Source organism: Vanellus vanellus (assembly GCF_965231255.1).
Source record: "Vanellus vanellus genome assembly, chromosome: 2".
NCBI lineage: Eukaryota > Metazoa > Chordata > Aves > Charadriiformes > Charadriidae > Vanellus > Vanellus vanellus.
Genome location: NC_138906.1, coordinates 144,542,297 through 144,561,501, shown reverse-complemented (window position 1 = coordinate 144,561,501; position 19,205 = coordinate 144,542,297). Strand labels below are relative to the sequence as shown.

The window sequence follows — 19,205 nt, the reverse complement described above, 5'->3', positions numbered from 1 at the left end:
CTGTCCAGCTTTTCATTCCCCAGTACCCCAACGTCCTTCTCCTCCTCAGGGCTGCTCTCAATCCCTTCATCCCTCAGCCTGTACTGATACTGGGAGTTGCCCTGACCCAGGTGCAGGACCCTGCACTTGGTCTTGCTGAACCTCATGAAGTTGACGTGGGCCCAGTTTTTGAGCTTATTGAGGTTCCTCTGGGTGGTATCCCATCCCTCAGGCATGTCAACCGCACCACTCAGCATACCAAATGATATATCAAATGATCAAGAGACTTAATTTCCTCCCTCTCTTTTCCTCTCCGCATTTCTCCTCTCTCTATTATTTCTTAAACCATATTTTCTTTTCTCCTCTAGCTTATTCTCCCCATATTATGCTTCCTAACGCACTGTCTTTCTTTTTTACTGTCTCTGCAGCTACAGCCTTTAGCTGATAAGCATGGATGGAATTTTGTGGGACACTACAGTGACTCCTGTCCTCAGCTGTCTGCTCTTTGCTGCAAGCACAGCTCAGCCATTCATATAGCGTCAGCTGAACACCAGCATTTGGCAGCCCAGTACATTAGAAGAAGCTGGAACCAATCGAAATTTTCCTTTTACATCAAGATATGATTTATGGATTTTGAGTAATTACTTTCTGAGTGCTTCGTATGTCCTACAGTGGTGAGGGATAGGAGCCAATAAAGCAGTTGCGCTTGTGAACCAGCATCCCAAGATAATGCAAACCAGGATAAGATTTACATCTAGGCAGATGTTTATAAACCAGTATCATCTGTCTGCAAAACATTCATACAAATAACTGAACTATGTTAACCATTTCCATGGTCATTATAAATGCTTTAAACAGTGAAAGCTCCAGGTCTAGAGCGTGCCAGTTGTGATTCCAGTCCTCACTCTGTTGGACAGACAGAGCTTCCGCTGAGTAATTTACTGTCACACCTTTTAAGTCTTTTGTGGCCGATGGAGAAAGGAAGAGAGGGTCTGGCTGCCTGCATAGGGTACTATTGTTCCATATATGAGAAGGAAAAGTAAGTGCATTGAGCTGAAAGGGTATGTGTAATACACCACCAGTCCCATCTGTTAATCACAGCGTGTTGATTCAACGCTAGCCCACCTGTGCTCCTTCCCATCTGCTCACTGCTGCTCTTCCTCACCTGAACCTCATTCAAACTACAGGACTGAGGGGGCTGATTCTCTTCCAACACTACACAAAGCCCCCAAAGTTATGGGGTACTGGTGCTCCCTGTAGACTGTTATGATCGACCCCATTATTCGTACCTTGTAGCTAGAGGGAGAAGGCAGATACAGGGCAAGTAAAGTCCCAATAAACACCTGTAACTCACTTCTGATTTCTGCTTCAGAGCAATGGCTGCTGAAGGTATTAAGGAGGACAGAGCCAACTTCAAGTGTGTCCTCCCTGAACCCTGAACATGGTTGTGTGCTACTAGGAGTTAAAAAATTTATTTCCTATATCTGAGTTGTGCTAAATTTATGCACTTTCTTACGATGTCTCTGAGGTTTTCGTTATCCACCCTTGCATGCTTTTGTTCTCTGATACATATTTCATGCTGATTTTGTACAGGATAACACATTTGCTGGAGCCAGCCTGATATTATGTCCCCACATGCACCCACTGGTCTGGTCTAGGGGCATTGCACAACCTTCAATTCATTCCAGTGACAGAGGCAAATGCAATTATCCCAACTTTATAGATGGAAAATTTGGCCTGAGGACTTGAGGGTTGTGCCCCTGAGTTTTACTGTTCTGGTTTGCCTAAACCACGACATTCACAGAGAGAACATACCAAGCTGGAAACCTCATCACTCTTATAACTGCTGCAAGGTGACAAATACTGTCATGTTCATCAAACTACATTTTATGATCCTATGATCAGAGGAAGAAGGCACAACGCAGAATGTTTCATCTTTCACCATTGAGAAATAAGATGCCCTGATGAAAAGGACATAACAACCCATCTGACCATTTGTCTCCCCCACAAAGTAAAGCAGGTCTCAAAAAGACCTTCATCTGTGACATTATCTTTATTCAACAAGAATTAGAAGGATCTTTACATTGCTGCAGATCTAAATGACTCCCAGAGTACAGCATAGTCTTATTAGGCTACTCAGATCAAAGCTGTGGCAAATATAAAGCAGAATGTTTGACGCTGTTCCCACAGATCATCACCATTAATTTCTCCCTAGAACTTGCAGTACCTTTTTCGCAGGCTGGTCCAGCATATCCTGGGGAACAGTCACAGCGAAAGAAATCCCAACCACCAACACACTTGCCGTGGACGCCACAGGAGGCCATCCCTCCGCTCTGACACATTTCATCCGTAAGGACACAGCCAGGAGCGCTGTTCAAGGACTCTGCAGGGTGCTCTAAATCATAGACCTGGAAAAGGACGTAGAGAAGCGTCACATCAGGTGTCTACAGTTAACAGCAGTAAACCAAGACTGGTCTTAGCAGCCCTACCTTACTATCAACAATGACATTGCGGATGCAGCCAATAAACCCTCTGAAGCGCCTTTGTGAATCGTGGTATGGCAAAGTCCTCTTAACACCACCCAGCTGCAGGGGCTGATGGCCACTGAAGAGCCTACCCATGCTGAAGGGAAGGGGGGGAAAGAAAGAATTACTGGCATGCAAAATACAGCAACTTGGCTGATTCCCCACACACACCGCCTTTTTCAACATAATTACTCTTTTGAGTAATTATGTTTCCAGTTCTTGCTGTTTTGTTTTGTTTTGTTTTTACCTTTGAGATCCCACAGTCTCTTCAGAGGCTTCACAGGCAGACAGATCCATTTGGGAGATCTTCTTAATAACACTGTCATTGTCTCTAACCGAGACATTTACGCAGTGGTCAAGAATCAGCTTCACTTTCTAGAGAAAGCCATTATTTTAAAACAATTTCACCCAGAGATGTACATACATTTTAATTACACATTTTCTTTCACTTAGCAGAGGGGGTAATAGTAACTAGCAATTACAGTGCAGGAAACTTTATTAAAATAATAAAACACTCCCACATACTAATCTGGAAGGTTATTGCACATGGAGTACAACTAAGAAGCCACACAAAAGAAAGATCTGACTCTACCACGACCATGCCAAGTCACTGACACGGTAGAGGGAAGACAGGATTCTCTCAGAGTTTTCTGCCAAATCAGAACCCAGAGAGATGATCTAGCAGAACAGACGGTCTGCCAGGCTCCCCATCCCAGATCCCAACATGCCCCCAGCTTGTCTTATGAAGGAGAGGAAGAGGGAGACTAGCAGGTGCCTTCACCAGTGTTACATCAGCAAGATGTTCACCAAAGCAAGATGTTGCCTTACACAAAAGCATATCTATCTCCTTTGTGCTGCGTGTCTAAAGTCACTTGGTGGGGCAGAGTTTCTCACTCAGAGAAATTAAGGATATTTCACTCCATCAGTCCAGGAAGCATTTAGCCCCTGGATTATCACAACTCTGTGGTCAAAGTGATAGATAGGATCATCAGACAAAAAAATTTGCAGACCCCGTTTCAAAATTGGATCGGACTGCTCCAGGCCTTCTTCTGCTTCACTGCCTCAAGACTAAGGGGATGTCTGAGCTGACAAACTTCAATCGCTGCTGTTGCAGAGATGATGAAAGAATGATTGATGAAAGAGCTCTACAGAAGGGAGGAAGGATTTGGGAGGGATAACTAGGTAAATGAATTAGCGCTTCCACAGAATTGCCCATATTTATACTTGCCTTTCCATCATTTATAATTTTTATATTGTGCCAGCGGCGATCTGCAACATTAGCTTTTCGTGACAGCTGCAGGAAAAGCTCACCAGAGCTGTGTCTCACGGTCAGTGATGGGACGCCACCGGAGAGCTCTGCAAAAAAAAGACTCTTATTGGATACACACGAACCACGCTCCCACTCTAACCCAGCTGAACCAACTGTTACAGTCAGATTTTAGTTGGAGGAGTTCTTTAGCCAGTTCAAAAAAATCCAACTTCTAACACAGGATACAAACTGGGCATGCTGGTAAATTGTTCTGCATTCTCCCTTTTCTCCAAAACTACCTTTCTGAACCTTTTATAAAAACTATCAACTAGTATTTTCAACAAGTGGAATCTCACCTTCACACGAAGAACAAATACTCTTTTAAGTTGCTAACCTAATGCAATGAAATCTTCCCGTTCTCCAGGCTGCCCTCGTGCCACTGGTCCATGGTACAACAGAAGGCCATCGGTGACTTCAGTGATAAACTCTAAGGAGATGCGGCTCTCAAAGCAAGGCTTAAGAGGAGGGAACCAGGCATAACCGTGGCCTCTGAAGCTGTGTTTTGTCTGCTGGCAGTCTGGTCCGTGGAAATTTGCAGAACATTTGCATCTATTAAAAAATAAACAAAAGCAAAAATCCACCATCCAAACAGAAGTTGTGAAGGGCTCTTCCGACAGCAGGACTCTCCACTTTAAACACAGGAGCCCATGTTGCCCAGGCCATAGCATGGGTTAAGCACTAGCAAAACTCCTGTCATAAAACGTTCCCCATTGACTTGTTTGTACAAACAAATTTAGCTTTAGCTCTAAATGCTAATATGTCTATGCAAGAATATTCTGTGAATAAATGATGGAGCCGTTTTAATATACAAAGCACATGAAAACCTCTAATCTCTTCAGAAAAAAAAAAAAAGAAACCTGATTTTCACTAGGCTTAGTTATCAGCTTGTTTAAAGACTTTATAACGTTGACAGGGAAAGCAAAGGAATCATAGAATCATGGAATACCAGGTTGGAAGGGACCTCAAGGATCATCTGGTCCAACCTTTCCTAGACAAGATGGACCAGCACCCTGTCCAGCTGAATCTTAGAAGTGTCCAGTGTTGGGGAATCCACCACTTCCCTGGGGAGATTATTCCAACGCTTGATTGTTCTCATTGTGAAAAACTTTCCTCTTCTGTCCAATCGGAATCTCCCCAGGAAGGGTGTGGGAAGGTAGTATGACCCAGAAAAACTGAGAAGAGGTGTAACAGTCGTGGATCTTGACATCTTCACTCTTATTCCAAGCTACTTGCTGGTTTATTTCCTTTACGCTATCAAATCTAGATGCTTGAGGTTCTTTCCTTAATACTCTGGGGATTCTGTAGAGAAGAGTAATCACAGCATGACAATAACAAAATGTGTAAGGGAGAAACCAAAGGAGCAACAGAAATGAGCAGGAAGACAGGGAGGGAGACCAGCTGGGCCCCTATTTCTTAGTTTCTGCTTCCCATAGATTGCTAGTACCGACTGAGAGCAGAACGACAGGGGTAGGATGCAGAAAAAGATTATTCACAAAATGGAGCAGAAGCAAATAATCCTCAGAGTTGAGCAAACAATACATGGCAGAGCCTACCAAGGGTTTCTGGGCAGCAAAATTTCCCTGGCTGATTACATCTGAGCAGCAACGTCAGACTCGGATCTTTACCATGACCAGGACTTCTGCAGCTTCAGTCTGAGTCCTGTCACCCCTTTGATGGCCAGTTGTTTCTGCTTTCCTATGTTGGGATGGTCATTTTTAAGCAAACATGCTTAAGGCTTGCCTTCTGGAAGGGGAGTAGGCTCAATCTCAGCTAGTATAGTCCCATCATTTTTTTAATCTTTATACTATTTTATCTGTAAGATGTCATTCTTGGAGAAAAAATGGGGTAAGAAATGTGGGGAAGAGGTTATTAACTGACTTAAGTCATGTGATTAAAATGTTTAACAGCATTAAGTTAGGCTGCGCAAAATAGACAGCATTTTGCAGGGTGGCATTAACAGAACTGGTGCAGCCTGCAAACTTCCCAAGGTTTTCCCGGAGACTATGACGAACCTAAGTACCTACCTGAAAATAGAGGTTTATTTGCAAGACCCGTGGGTGAAGTATAACAAAACTCAGATCTGCCACTGTGAGAAAACACACAATGATGCATCCTCAAGCTTCCAGTCGGCCTCCTGAAGGACTGAACTAGAAGCATTTTGTTTGCACACCAGACAAATCTTTACCAACCTGTAACCCAAATCGGTATCCACGCATGTGCCACCATTGAGACAAGGGTTTGTCTGGTATGAGGAGCAGGAGAGATGAGGACTCTCCCGAGCGGCACAGCCACACAGGGCACGACTCAGGACTGTCACAGACACCAGCGAAATGCTCCCAGCTGTGGTTATTGTTGGCACATGAGTCTGTTCATGCTCGCTGATGCATCCGCTGCTGTGAGTGCAGTTTGCAGTCACACATTCATCAATGCCAATCTGGGTGATATTTATATCCAAGACGTTTTCCAGCTGTGGAAAACAATCAGTTGCATTCATCTGACTTTTACACAGAAAGGAAACTCACAAATGACAGCAATGAAAAGCCCAAGTCTTATTTATTTTTAAAACTGGTTTCTCTGCCACTTCCTTCCAACATCTACTTCACCCTATCCAGCCAAAGGCAGTTCAGCCTGGCATCTGTTAAGGCAACAGCCTTGATATATGTCAATTATAGCATGAGTAAGCACTTAAGAGGACAAAAATATCATCGTATTCATCATAAGCTGCGTGGATAAATTTTAATCATTGATGGTTCTGATGGATTGTTTACATAGCATCTGAGCTGTATTTATAATCTGGACTTCTGTCTTTAAAATACTGGAAAGGCACTGGGCAACGAAGGAATACCTCTTCTGGCACGAGTAAGTTAGTACTACAGCACCAGTTCTAATCATAACTCTTATTTTAGCCTCTGTGTACCAACAGACACATTTCCAACAGAGCCAGTCATTTAACTATTGTCAACACTTTTGCAAGATGGGTAGGAACTTTACTAAACTGGCAATGCACATTTCCAACCTGGTTTTCCACTGGAGAATGGTTATTTTACTGCTTTGCCCCCTTAACTCAGAAAGTTGGAACTTCTGTCTGGTTTGTGAGTTTCAGCTACAGAACATTTCTCTGTAGATGACTAAAAATTCAAACATTAAGACACCATGTAGCAAGGCAACAGCCAAACATATCCTTTATACAGTGTTTTACAGTCTTTTAAATAGGAAAAACGTGTTCACATTCCTAAAAGCTCATTGTATTTGAGTGACTTAGTATGTATTTATAGGCTGGCTTTTAAAACATTCATATTTGAAATTTTCAATGTAAGTGCTAAAGGACTGTATGATTCCACTGATTAAAACTACCCATTTTTCTCACACATTACCCCCTCAGTCATACTAACTATGTACATTCACTAGGCAATGGATATTATCTGATTAGGCACAATGAGAAGATGCTGTGGTTTCATATGTACTATGGATACTTACCCACGATCTGGAGGCTGCGACGTTGCCATTAAGTTTTTCTGCTTTATAGTAAGGTGGACCATAAACTGCAAACCAAACATCAACCCCTCGGGTTTGACCTGGGCTATTTAATACACTGAAAATGTGAACGTTTTCCAGTTGGACTGATATAATTTCTGAAAGCAGCTTTTTCATCTGGTAGTATTTACTCTGTTTTTCAGGGGATTGGGATATGAACTCCTCTGGAGCAATATCTGTAAGAGAAGTTAAAAACCTGACAAACACTATCTTGCAACAGCTGTAGCAATAAAAGAGAGGACCACCACAGAATAAATATTAAGGTTGCAGAAAATGGACTCAACTGAAAATTCAGGAGTATTCTCATTTTTAGGCTCTGAAATCTTCCATGCTGGCTTCTGCTCAGGGTTTGTGTTCTGAAGCTTTTTTGACTCTTACTAATTTTTTTTGGTTTTATTCTTTTAAATCAGGAACATGTTTAAGAAGATTTTACTTTTCCACAAAGATTGAAACAATTTGGTGAATTTCAGGCAGATGCTTGTTCAAACAAAGTTTTTTTCTGAACCATGAACTGCTGTTTTGTTAAAAAGTTGGTGTAGAAATCCTTCATCTTCGTCTTCTGCATCAGACAAGCATTTCTTGCTTTTTTCTCCATAGATGCTACTTCACATTCAGTGTCAGAGGACCATGCAAACAAAGATGCATTTTCAAACCCTTACCTAGAAAACTATTAATTCTCATGCCATGTCTAAGAGCATTAGAATTCTAAGTAACACAGCAGTAACATCAAAGAGGTAGATTTCAGTATTATGATCCTAAAGTAATTCATCACATTACTTACCTTTTATTCGTATAGAACCAGCATTATGGAGGGCCTCATCTTTGATTTCCTTCACTATAACCTTTACAGTTGAGACAACATCTGGCCAGACTCCGTCAATGACTCTAACTCTGATGTTGTATGTTCCTGGTGGGGTTCCTTCTTTAATAGTCAGCAAACCTGAGTTATCATTAAGGATAAAGTACCTGTAATAAGAGTTAAGCCAAGGAACAAGCTATGAGAAGTTCAAAAGCTAAGTAGTAATTATCATTGCTGGTGATTTTTCTGATCCACTTAATTCTGCGAAAGCTATCAAAGACAGCAGATGCATTCCCTCATGAAGGGACAGGGTAGAACAGAACTTTTTTACATTGCCTTCTCTTGGTTCCTAATCACTCTTCACCAGTATATCAAGAAGGTTTCTTCCTGTTTCTTTGCCATAGTAGGCCGCTATAGCTGTAATTTTGGAAACACTGCAAACTCCTAGTTTAGCCACATTGAGAGTGGCATCTCTGTCAAAACCTCTGAATGGCACACGTACATCTCAACTCTGGTCATAATCCAGACGCTTTGGCGTAAATACATCCAGTACAAATAAGGTCTTAAAATCAATGGTGACATGGAAACACCAACTCTCCAGGAGCTTGGATGAAGGAGGATGACGATTAGTGGGTATTTTTCCTGCAGTGTCTCATCAATACTAATTATGGGTATGACTGTGAACAGGAATTTAGAATAGTGTTCTAGCCCATCAGGCAACAGGAAGTGGACTGGTTTGGCATGCAGTATTATTTACTGCAGACTCACACTCAAGAGGGCTTTTGGAGAGCTACACACAAGTCTCTAACCAACAAAGTGCTTTTGCATACTTGTTTTCAAAAAAAGGCAGTTTAAATACTTTTTATGGTTTTGTGTGTGGGCAAGATTTCCATACATTTCACCCAGCTTCCATTTTTCTCTCCAAATACCTTGATGTTTTTCCTTCAAATTGGTAGATTTTGCGATCCCAGTCATCATCATCAGGGGCAGGGACCTGGCCCAGTACAGTCATGGGGAGTAGACCTAAAACAACATAGCATATAAGTGGCATGGTCAGACCTCTCATGCATACACAAACAGGTTGGCCATTCAAGTTTTACTGGTTTAAACTTCTACAAAAATAATTATGATGGTTCCTGAGAGATGTGCACCGGTTTGCAAATACCACGTGGTGTCCTGGTTATTGGGTGTTTGCTGTATGGCTACTGTTGTGGTTTGGGCTACACAGATTTAATTCAACAGGTGGCTGCAATGAAAAGCAGACGAGAAGGAAAAAAGGCAAGCACCTCTGAGGAAAGATGTGCAAGATATTCAGAAACAACATCAGAATTACTAATTTTCACTATTGTGGCTGCAGTATCCAACCAACTTACAGAGTGGTTTAGACAGGGATCGGGGTTTGTCAGGATAAACAACCAAAATGCTGATTAGGTTATAAAGGGCAAAAAACAATAGCAATTTGGAGGAAATGACAGCAAGATAGAGAGGATGGCCAAAGTACAGTAACCAGGATTATTTTGAGTAGATGGTGAGACTTTGGGGTGAGATTGAAAGCAACATGTATTCTGCCAGGTTTGCATCCTCTCAACAAAGCTCACAAATTAGTATTTTTTTGGTTTACAAAAGCTATTTCTGAAGGAAAGATCCACAGGTATCTGGATTCATGTGCCTGCTGGGTAAAGAATCAAGGATACACAAAGAAGAGGAAAAACTGTGGGACTTCACCTTGTGAAAGGGAACAGCACAAACCCTGACAACTGAGGGATTTGCATGCAAAAAGGAGAGAAAACTGTACCTCTCCTGCAACTGTGGCAACATTCATTGGGTATTTTGCAGGAGACAGTATACAGGATGCCCCGGTGTTTGACTCCCACGTTATATGAATGTAACATACAACACGATAGTAGCCTTCTGATGCTGTCTCTCTATATTTTACATAACCAAAGATCTAAGACTTGAATAGTCCCTCTGAGAAATTAGCAGCGCAGATAAGTTTAGCCTTTAAAAAGGAAACTAAAAGGGAATTCAGGCTGAATGAAAAGATCTGGTACTTAGGCTACAAGCAGAGTTTCTCAGCAAATAGCAACCAGACTTGGTTTCAACTTTACAATAAGCTGAACTTGAGAGTGAGCACACAACAGGCAGAACAACGTTTTAGTACAAATAATTGTCAACAGCTTCTATACAGAAGTAGTTTCCAGTGTGCCCACAACAGACAATCTATTCAATGTGCTATCAAACCATAGGATACACAGCAGAGTAGAAGAGGAAGGAATGACCTGAGCCTACATGGATGCAAGCATCCCAAAATCCTTTTACCTCTGTGGTTTATTTTGCTTTTGGACTTATTATGTGGGGACATTGGATCACAAGAGAACTGCTAGCTAATCGCCAAAGGAAGAAGGGAAAAGTGGCTTCTCTCGCACTGCCTGCAGCCACCATTCACAGAAAATTCCCCCACAACAACAGTTGTCAGCTGAAGGCTTATATGAATGTCTCAAGCAGTTTACACAGGAGTTCAACTTAAGAGTATTCACTAAAACTGAATGCAGTCTGGAGGGGGAAAAAGGTTTAAGGAGGAGGAAGAAGGTTCTCAGCATTCAGACTCACCACTTCTCAGCAACATTATAAATTTGGGTTGTTTTTTTCCCCCTGAAATGTTAATGCTGCTGCAAAACTGCATCTGAAAACAAGAGACTCAAGTTTGATAGAAACACGGGTAGAATAACAGCCAGCTATGCCCTTCCTTCAAGGCTGGCTCAATTTCTTCTACAAACCAAGTGGCCCAAAGTCCTGTGCCCCATACACCTACTGCTCTCTGGTAGGGCTTAAGCAAACTTCAGTAGCACTTCTACTAAGATCTTAGCTTACGTGGAACAGGACAGAGTCCTGCTGTGAATCTCACAGTTGTTCCTTTGGCCTTACTGTCACACTTGGAAGCAAGAATCAAGGAGTGATTTACCATCATAGCTGTAAATGAGACATTCCATGTAGCCAGCAGAATGCGGGTGATCATTTTGGTCCCCGACATTTACAGTCAGTGTGTTGGTGGAGCTCATTGGTGGGATCCCGCTGTCTGTGATCAGGATGGGCAGGTAGAACACCTTGTGCACTTCCCTGTCAAAGGTACGCAGCGCAGTGAGCAAGGCACTTCCATTGTGGAAGTCCTGCAAGTTGAAGTTAGTCAGACTATCGAAATCACTGAGAAGGTGAAAGGAGAAAGGTGCTCCGTTAGCAGCAGTGTCTCGATCCTTAGCATATAGCAAAGTAGAGGTCTCGTTCATTTGGACGACCTGTGGAGAAGCTGTGTTTTCCCAGACCACTGGGTTATAATGAGCCTCAAACTCTGGCCCGTTGTCATTTACATCCTGCAGCGTCACTAAAACAGTGGCACTGCCAGTCAGAGGGGGCTGCCCCATATCAGTGGCAATGACAATGAGCTGGTATTGTGTCACTCTCTCGTGATCCAGCAGTCCTGCAACCATCACCCACCCATCACTAGCCACAGAGAACTGGCCACCTGGGTCAGACTTGTTTAGCAGCTGGAAAGAAAACCTTCCGTTCAGGCCAGAATCCAAGTCAACAGCAGAAACCTGAACAACTTTGGTGCCAACAGGCGCATCTTCCCCCAAGGCAGCCACTTCATAGAACTGGGGGTAGAAGACAGGAGCATGGTCATTGGAGTCCTCTACATAGATCACGCAGTGAGCGATGCTGAAAAAATCCATGTCCTCTGCTTTCACAGTCAAATTGAACACCCTCTCATGAGGCTTCTCAAAGTCAATCCGCTTTCGCAGACGGATAAGCCCACAGTTGTTGACTTCATCTGTCTCTATGGAGAACTTGCGGTCGTTGTCCCCATCAAGGATGCTGAACGTCACCATGGCATTTTCTCCCTCATCTCTGTCCACAGCAGACACCACTGCAACCTCAGTGTTAATACTCGCATTCTCAGAGACAAATGCAGTGTAGATCCTTTGCAGGAAGACTGGAGCATGATCATTTACATCAGTCACGAAAATAGTGGCAGTGCCTGTCCCTGTGAGCCCTCCTCCATCTCTGGCCTCAACCACTACTAGGTACTTGTCCTCCTTCTCCCGATCCAGGGACCCAAGCACTGTATAGATGGTGCCGCTAACTGAGTCAATTGAGAACAAATTCAGATTAATTTCATTTTGGACATTCTGAATGATGCTGTATGTCAGTACAGCATTTGTACCAGCCTTTGGGTCATCGAGGTCCACTGCTGTCATTTCCATGACAGGAGTGTCTGCCGGAGAATCCTCAGGGATGTGGCCCGTGAAACAGCCATCCAGCACACAGAGGAAAAGGGGTGCGTTGTCGTTCACATCCCTCACTTCTATGATCACATCTGCAAAGCCAGTCAGTCCCTCTCCATTCTCATCCGTTGCAAGAACAAGAAAGCGCCACATTGATCGCTTCTCACGGTCTAACCTTTTATTTGCACTGATCTCGCCTGTGTTCTCATTGATGCTGAATTCGCTACTGGCCCCCTGTCCGTGCAGGGAATAGTTAATGGCATTTTGATCAGCTGCTTGGTCGGGGTCTGTTGCAGAAACCTGGAAGAAGCCACAGCAGGTAAGTATTTATGTAAAAGACAAGGGGAAATCACTATTCTTTTATTGATGGCAGCTGGTATTGTGCAGACTAAATAAACAGCATGCATTTTAACAGCAAACATCTATTGGTTTGAGTCAATCAGGTCAAGTACTCTATCGATAAACATCATGCACAGCCTAGAGAAACAAAAAGAACACGTTTAGACAGATTAATATATTCTACTTCCCAGTATATTTTGGAAAGAGGAAATAACTGCAGGAAGAACCAAGTGTAAGTAATAACAGATCTGCTGAGCAAATGTTTCTTGTGAAAGTCTTTGGAGCTGGAATACAAAGGCAAATGGGGTATTTCTGTCCGAGCGAACAGAAGGCTGCAAAACCAGGGCGGCCATACATGCAAGCTGATTATCAGCACAGCCCAGAGAGAACTCCCAGCTCCTGATTTGCATCCAGGGATTGTTTGTGAGACTGCTAGTTGGGCCAACCGAGCAGTCTTCATGCCAGGGACTGCTCTAACAACAAAACAATGAAGATGATTTGACATGCCAAGGTTAGAGGGACGGGGTGCTAGCGAGGGCCCTCAGCCTGTTGCTCTGAGATGTATTGGCTACACTGCAGCACACCTGAAGTCTTTCAGAGATGAGCCAGGGGCTCCTGAGGTAATAGGAGCCAAGAGGGAAACACAAGTGAAATACCCCAAAGGAATTAAGGGGTGTTCCTCTAAGAAGGTGGCACGGCCAACAGCCCAGCTGAAGTGCCTCTACACCAACGCACGCAGCACAGGCAACAAATGGAAGGAGCTGGAAGCCACTGTGCTGCTGGAAAGCTACAACCTAGTTGCCATTACTGAAACTTGGTGGGACGAATCCCATGACTGGAGTGCAGCTATTGATGGCTACAGGCTGTTCAGAAGGGGCAGGTGAAGAAGGAGGGGCAGAGGCATTGCCTTCTACATCAAGAAATGGATGGAGTGTGAAGAGCTGTCTCTGAAGAGTAGCCGCGAGCAGGTTGAAAGCTCACGGGTAAGAATTAGAGACTGAGGCAACAAAAGGAACCTTGTGGCTGGTGTCTACTATAGGCCACCCAATCAAGGGGAGCCGACTGACAAAGCCTTCTTACTCCAGCTACAGGAGGCATCGCACTCACAGGCTCTTGTCCTGCTGCAGGACTTCAATCACCTCGACATCTGCTGGAAAAGTAGCACCGTGAGCTGTAGGCAATCCAGGAGACTCTTGGAGTGCATTGAGGATAACTTCTTAACACAGGTAGTAGACAGCCCTACCAGAGGGGATGTGATACTGGACCTGATGCTCAGCAACGCATGTGAGCTCATCAGTGATGTCAAGACTGGAGTCAGCCTGGGCTGCAGTGATCATGCACTGGTGGAGTTCACAGTCCTGAGGGATATGGGTCAGGTGAAGAGTAAAGTCAGGACCCTGAATTTTAGGAAAGCTAACTTAGAGCTCCTCGAGGAGTTAGTTAATAGAGCCTCCTGGGAAACTGTCCTCATGGACAAGGGAGCAGAACAGATCTGGCAGCTCTTTAAGGATGCTTTCCACAGATCCCAAGAGTTCTCGATCCTCAGGTGTAAGAAATCAGAAAAGGCAGGCAAGAGAACGGCATGGCTGAGTTGAGACCTGCTGGTCAAACTAAAGGGCAAGAAGGAAATGCACAGGCAGTGGAAGCAGGGACAGGTGTCCTGGGAAGAGTATAGGGGTGCTGCCTGGTTGTGTAGCGATGGGGTCAGGAAGGCCAAGGTGCAGCTGGAGCTGAACTTAGCAAGGGACAAAAAGAATAATAAGAAGGGCTTCTACAGGTATGTCAGCCAGAAAAGGAAAGTCAAAGAAAGCTTAGCCCCCTGATGAGGAAGACTGGCAAACTGGTAACAGCAGATGAGGAGAAGGCTGAGGTACTCAACAACTTTTTTGCCTCAGTCTTCACTGGCAACCTCTCTCCCCACACCTCTCGAGTGGATGGATCACAAGGCAGGGACCGGGGGAGCAAAGTCTCTCCCACTGTAAGAGACGATCAGGTTCGTGACTAACTGAGGAACCTGAACACATAGAAGTCTATGGGACCTGACAAGATGCATCCTAGAGTCCTGAAGGTATTGGCTGATGTAGTTGCCACTCTCCACGATAGCTGAAAAGTCATGGCAGTCAGGGGAAGTCTCTGGTGAGTGGAAAAAAGGAAACAGTGCACCCATTTTTAAAAAGGGTAGAAATGAGGACCCTGGGCACTACTGACCTGTCAGCCTCCCCTCTGTGCCTGGGAATATCATGGAACGGATCCTCCTAGAAGTTATGCTAAGGCACATGGGGGACAGTGAGGTGATTTTAGACAGCCAGTATGGCTTCACCAAGGGCAAGTCCTGCCTGACCAACCTAGTGGCCTTCTATGATGGAGTGACTACATCAGTGGACAAGGGAAGAGCTATGGATGTCGCCTCTCTGGACTTCTGTAAGGGTCCCCCACAACATCCTTCTCTCTAAATTGGAGAGGTATGGATTTGATGGGTGGACTGTTCAGTGGATAAGGAATTGGTTGGATGGTCACATCCGGACAGTGGTGGTCAATGGCTCGATGTCCAGATGGACATTGGTGACAAGTGGTGTCCCTCAAGGGACCAAGACTGTTCAATATCTTCATCAATGATATAGACAGTGGTATAGTGCACCCATAGCAAGTTTGCTGATGATACCAAGCTGCATGGTGCAGTTGACAGGCCTGAGGGACAGGATGCCATCCAGAGCCATGGACAATATCAAGAAGTGGGCCTATGTGAACCTCATGAGATTCAACAAGGCCAAGTGCAGCGTCTTGCACCTGGGTCAGGGCAACCCCCAGTATCAGGCTGGGGGGTGAAGGGATTGAGAGCAGGCCTGCCAAGAAGGACTTGGGATGAAAAGCTGGACATGAGCCGACAATGTGCACTCGCAGCCAAAAGGCCAACTGTAGCCTGGGCTGCATCAAAAGAAGCGTAGCCAGCAGGTCAAGGGAGGTGATTCTCCCCCTCTACTCTGCTCTGGTGTGACCCTACTGGAGTACTGTGTCCCACTCTGGAGCCCTCAGCACAGGAAAGACGCAGACCTGTCGGAGCGGGTCCAGAAGAGGGCTACAAAAATGATCAGAGAGCTGGAGCACCTCTCCTATGAAGACAGGCTGAGAGAGTTGGGGTTGTTCAGCCTGGAGAAGAGAAGGCTCCAGGGAGCCCTTATTGTAATATTTCAATACCTAAAGGAAACTTATAGGAAAGATGGGGACAAACTTTTTAGCAGGGCCTGTTGCAATAGGGCAATGGTAACGGTTTAAAACTAAAAGACAGAAGATTTAGACTAGATATAGGGAAGAAATTTTTTACAATGAGGGTGGTGAAATCCTGGCACAGCTTGCCCAGAGAGGTGGTAGATGCGCCATCCCTGGCAAGATTCAAGGTCAGGTTGGACGGGGCTCTGAGCAACCTGATCTAGTTGCAGATGTCCCTGCTTATTGCAGGGGGGTTGGACTTGATGACCTTTAAAGGTCCCTTTCAACCCAAACTATTCCATTATTCTATGATTGAGTTCCAGAGTCAAAGAATAGGCAATGTTTATTTGGTAGTATAAATGTAGTCGAAGAGTCTGTGACTTAAATACATGAGGTACATGTGCCAACAATGCTATGCTTACACAGTTACTCAAAATATACTATCTCTGTTTTGTTAAGGAAAGCCATCACATTTTTCAACATTTAGAATCATAGAATCATTTAGGATGGAGAAGACGTTTAAGATCATCGAGCTATTTATGCTGGTCAAGGGAGTAAGTCTGTCATGCAAATTCAACCAGGCTTTCTTTATTCTCTTCTTTACAGAATGTTGCCAGCTAAATCCAGTACCAGGACTCACCACCCTAAAGAAAACAAAATCTTTTTGGATTTATATAGATGGATGGCATTGAGCTGAACAAAAAGTCAGGTTTTGCCCTGCTTTATACAAACTGCTTTACCTTTAGGACAAGTACAGGCAGATCTGTGAGCTCCTCCAAGACACTGCCCTGGTATTCGTTCTGAGTGAAGACTGGCGCTTCATCATTCCTATTCACAACATTGATGATGATAAGAGTGTGGTTTTCCCATTTTCCATCAGAAGCTACAAGCCGGAGCTCAAAACGTTGTTCTTCTTCATAATCCAGAGGCTGAGCAATGAAGACAGTCCCAACCTCAGGTTCCACATCAAAAACTCCTTTCACATTTCCTGATGTGATCTGGTACCTTATTTTGGCATTTGCACCTACAAGAGAAAGCAAATGACCACTGCCTGTCCACTCTCTGAATGCTCAATCCGGCTATACACAGTGGACCTGTATCCAAGAGAAACCTTATTTGTACCTCATTTGTCCAGACTGTCACAGTGTGTGTGGGAGATAAAACATAGACACAGCCACAAACAGAATGATCCATGTATGTAATTTGAAGGGTTTGTGTATGGTAGATTGGGGGTTAGGTCTGCATTTCTATTTACAAATATAATTTGCATTCACAGACAAGCACCTCTTTATTCATAATGAAGGAATAGCGTGCCCCTAATTTATTGTGCATTCATTTGCCAATAATAAAAAAGTAACATACTATTAAAATAACAGAAGCTATTTTTGCTTAATGTTTCCTAAGCCTCCCATTTCAAATGCCAGTATTTCGGAACTTTTTTTTTTTAACCACTGGATGGTGCTAAAATGTAACAGTCACCCTCTATTTTGAGCAAGAATTCATCTCAGAATATCCCACCTGTACAATAGCAGTTGTTTGATTGCTGCAAAATGTTTAGGAACAAAAAAAAAATAAATTGCTTGGTACTTCATGTTTACTTACTTGAAAAGGAAAAAAAAATACATGACCGCATTTCACGACAGAATGTCATTTCCCAAACTAAATAGGTGAACTGCTAGGAGCAGAAAGAACTTTCAGCATTTTAAGCTGTGAGTCAGCTGCGGATGAGAAGGCTAAAGCAACATGGATGGCAAGAAAGTGAAAAGGTTGTGCTCCACATCAGTGCTTGGAAGAGCTTGGCTGCCTTTGCAGCATGCGTTCGAGCATCACTTGCTAGTCGCTTTTGCCAAATTCTCTCAAGTGCAGCAGCCGGTTTTAAATGGCCTCTTTACTTCTCCATTATGGGCACTAAGAGGCATAGGTGTTACTGAAAGGAATGGTCAGCTCTCGCCTGCTCCCAGGAACACGTTCCTCTGGTGCTCATTTGCGCTCTGTCACCAGCACAACAGTTTGCCTTCTTTTTTTTCAATGGGTTTGTTTTTCTCCAGCAAGTTGAGCTGGACCAACTCAGGAAAGGAGCAAAAAAAAGCTGCAGCAGAAGCAAAACCAGGAACTGACTGGTGGTGCGTGCTGTTGGACTACCTCAGCCCATCTGGTCTCACCACGCTGTAGGAGCAGTTTCACACCGTCAGAGCTGATGCAAGTGTGAGCCGAAAAAGAAGGTCTGGCTTTCCCTTTTTTCCTGCCTTATTCCTGCTTTCTCCCTGCCTTCGTTTCTGGCCACATCATCCCACATTTTCCACTGTTTGTCAGATTCTTCCACAAGCATATTCAACCCACTAACTCACCAAAAAGCACACAGGTTTGGTTTTCTTGCAATAGTATTAAGTAAAACCGATTCCCAGGGAGATCTGGAAAGCACAGGAGTCAGCAAAATGCATGCACATGCTCAAGAGTGAGTGAGTTTTTATGCTACCACTTGCAAAGTTACAGCAGGGTTGTGACTCCAGGTGATTTCATTCTGCCCCAAAGAGATTGCCAGCTAGCTTAGCCTTTGCACTGCAAACCTGAGCACTTAATAAAGGAAAATGCTCCTGTGTTCCCAGAACTTCTCTCCTCACTTTTACAAATGCTTGAAACGCTTAATTATCTTCTGAATGCAGAGATTTGTTTGCCCATGACGGAAGTAGCACAACACACAGTAATACTAAGAGGACTTAGAAAGACATGCAGGGTCCACTTACCCTCATCTTCGTCATCTGCTGTTGCTGTCACAACAGGACTTCCAACATCCCTGTCCTCATCTATGCTGACCTCATACACTGACCGAGGAAATGCTGGTGCGTTGTCATTCACATCACTGACAAAAATCCTTACATAGGCTGTGTCTAAGAAGGAGATGAAAGAGGAACATGCAGACTAGAAATGGCAGAGGTGGAATACCTTGTTGTATTCCAGACAGCTCACATACCCACCAAGGCTAGAAAAGTTAAGGAACCCAATCTCTGATATCTTTTACCCAATCCTTACTAGTTTTACCTGTGTTGGGCTGCCCATGCACACCAGGTCTAGCAGATTCTGAAGAGTCCTGAGACTGAACTTCAATCAAGTAAGAGGCTCTTTTCTCTCTGTCAAAAGATGCACGGGTGGAAATAATTCCTGTCTCAGGTTCAATGGTGAAGAACTGGTAGTCCTCACTAGCATCTTTTAATATTAAGTAGTGAACCTAAAAA

The 19,205-nt window shown here is 44.0% G+C and overlaps 1 protein-coding gene across 1 annotated transcript in view; it reads right to left on the bottom strand.

Annotated features, from left to right (window-relative positions):
• Positions 1-19,205, bottom strand: part of LOC309668923 (neural-cadherin-like) — a gene marked incomplete at both ends in the record, with an annotated part of 45,548 nt that overhangs the window by 7,091 nt on the left and 19,252 nt on the right. The window contains 13 exons of the mRNA XM_082479464.1: positions 2,207-2,387; positions 2,469-2,601; positions 2,752-2,875; positions 3,729-3,860; positions 4,148-4,362; positions 6,003-6,280; positions 7,291-7,523; positions 8,129-8,313; positions 9,076-9,169; positions 11,109-12,726; positions 16,713-16,996; positions 18,717-18,860; positions 19,012-19,198. Of these exons, the coding sequence (XP_082335590.1) occupies positions 2,207-2,387; positions 2,469-2,601; positions 2,752-2,875; positions 3,729-3,860; positions 4,148-4,362; positions 6,003-6,280; positions 7,291-7,523; positions 8,129-8,313; positions 9,076-9,169; positions 11,109-12,726; positions 16,713-16,996; positions 18,717-18,860; positions 19,012-19,198 (3,808 nt within the window). The remainder of the gene's footprint in view (positions 1-2,206; positions 2,388-2,468; positions 2,602-2,751; positions 2,876-3,728; positions 3,861-4,147; positions 4,363-6,002; positions 6,281-7,290; positions 7,524-8,128; positions 8,314-9,075; positions 9,170-11,108; positions 12,727-16,712; positions 16,997-18,716; positions 18,861-19,011; positions 19,199-19,205) is intronic.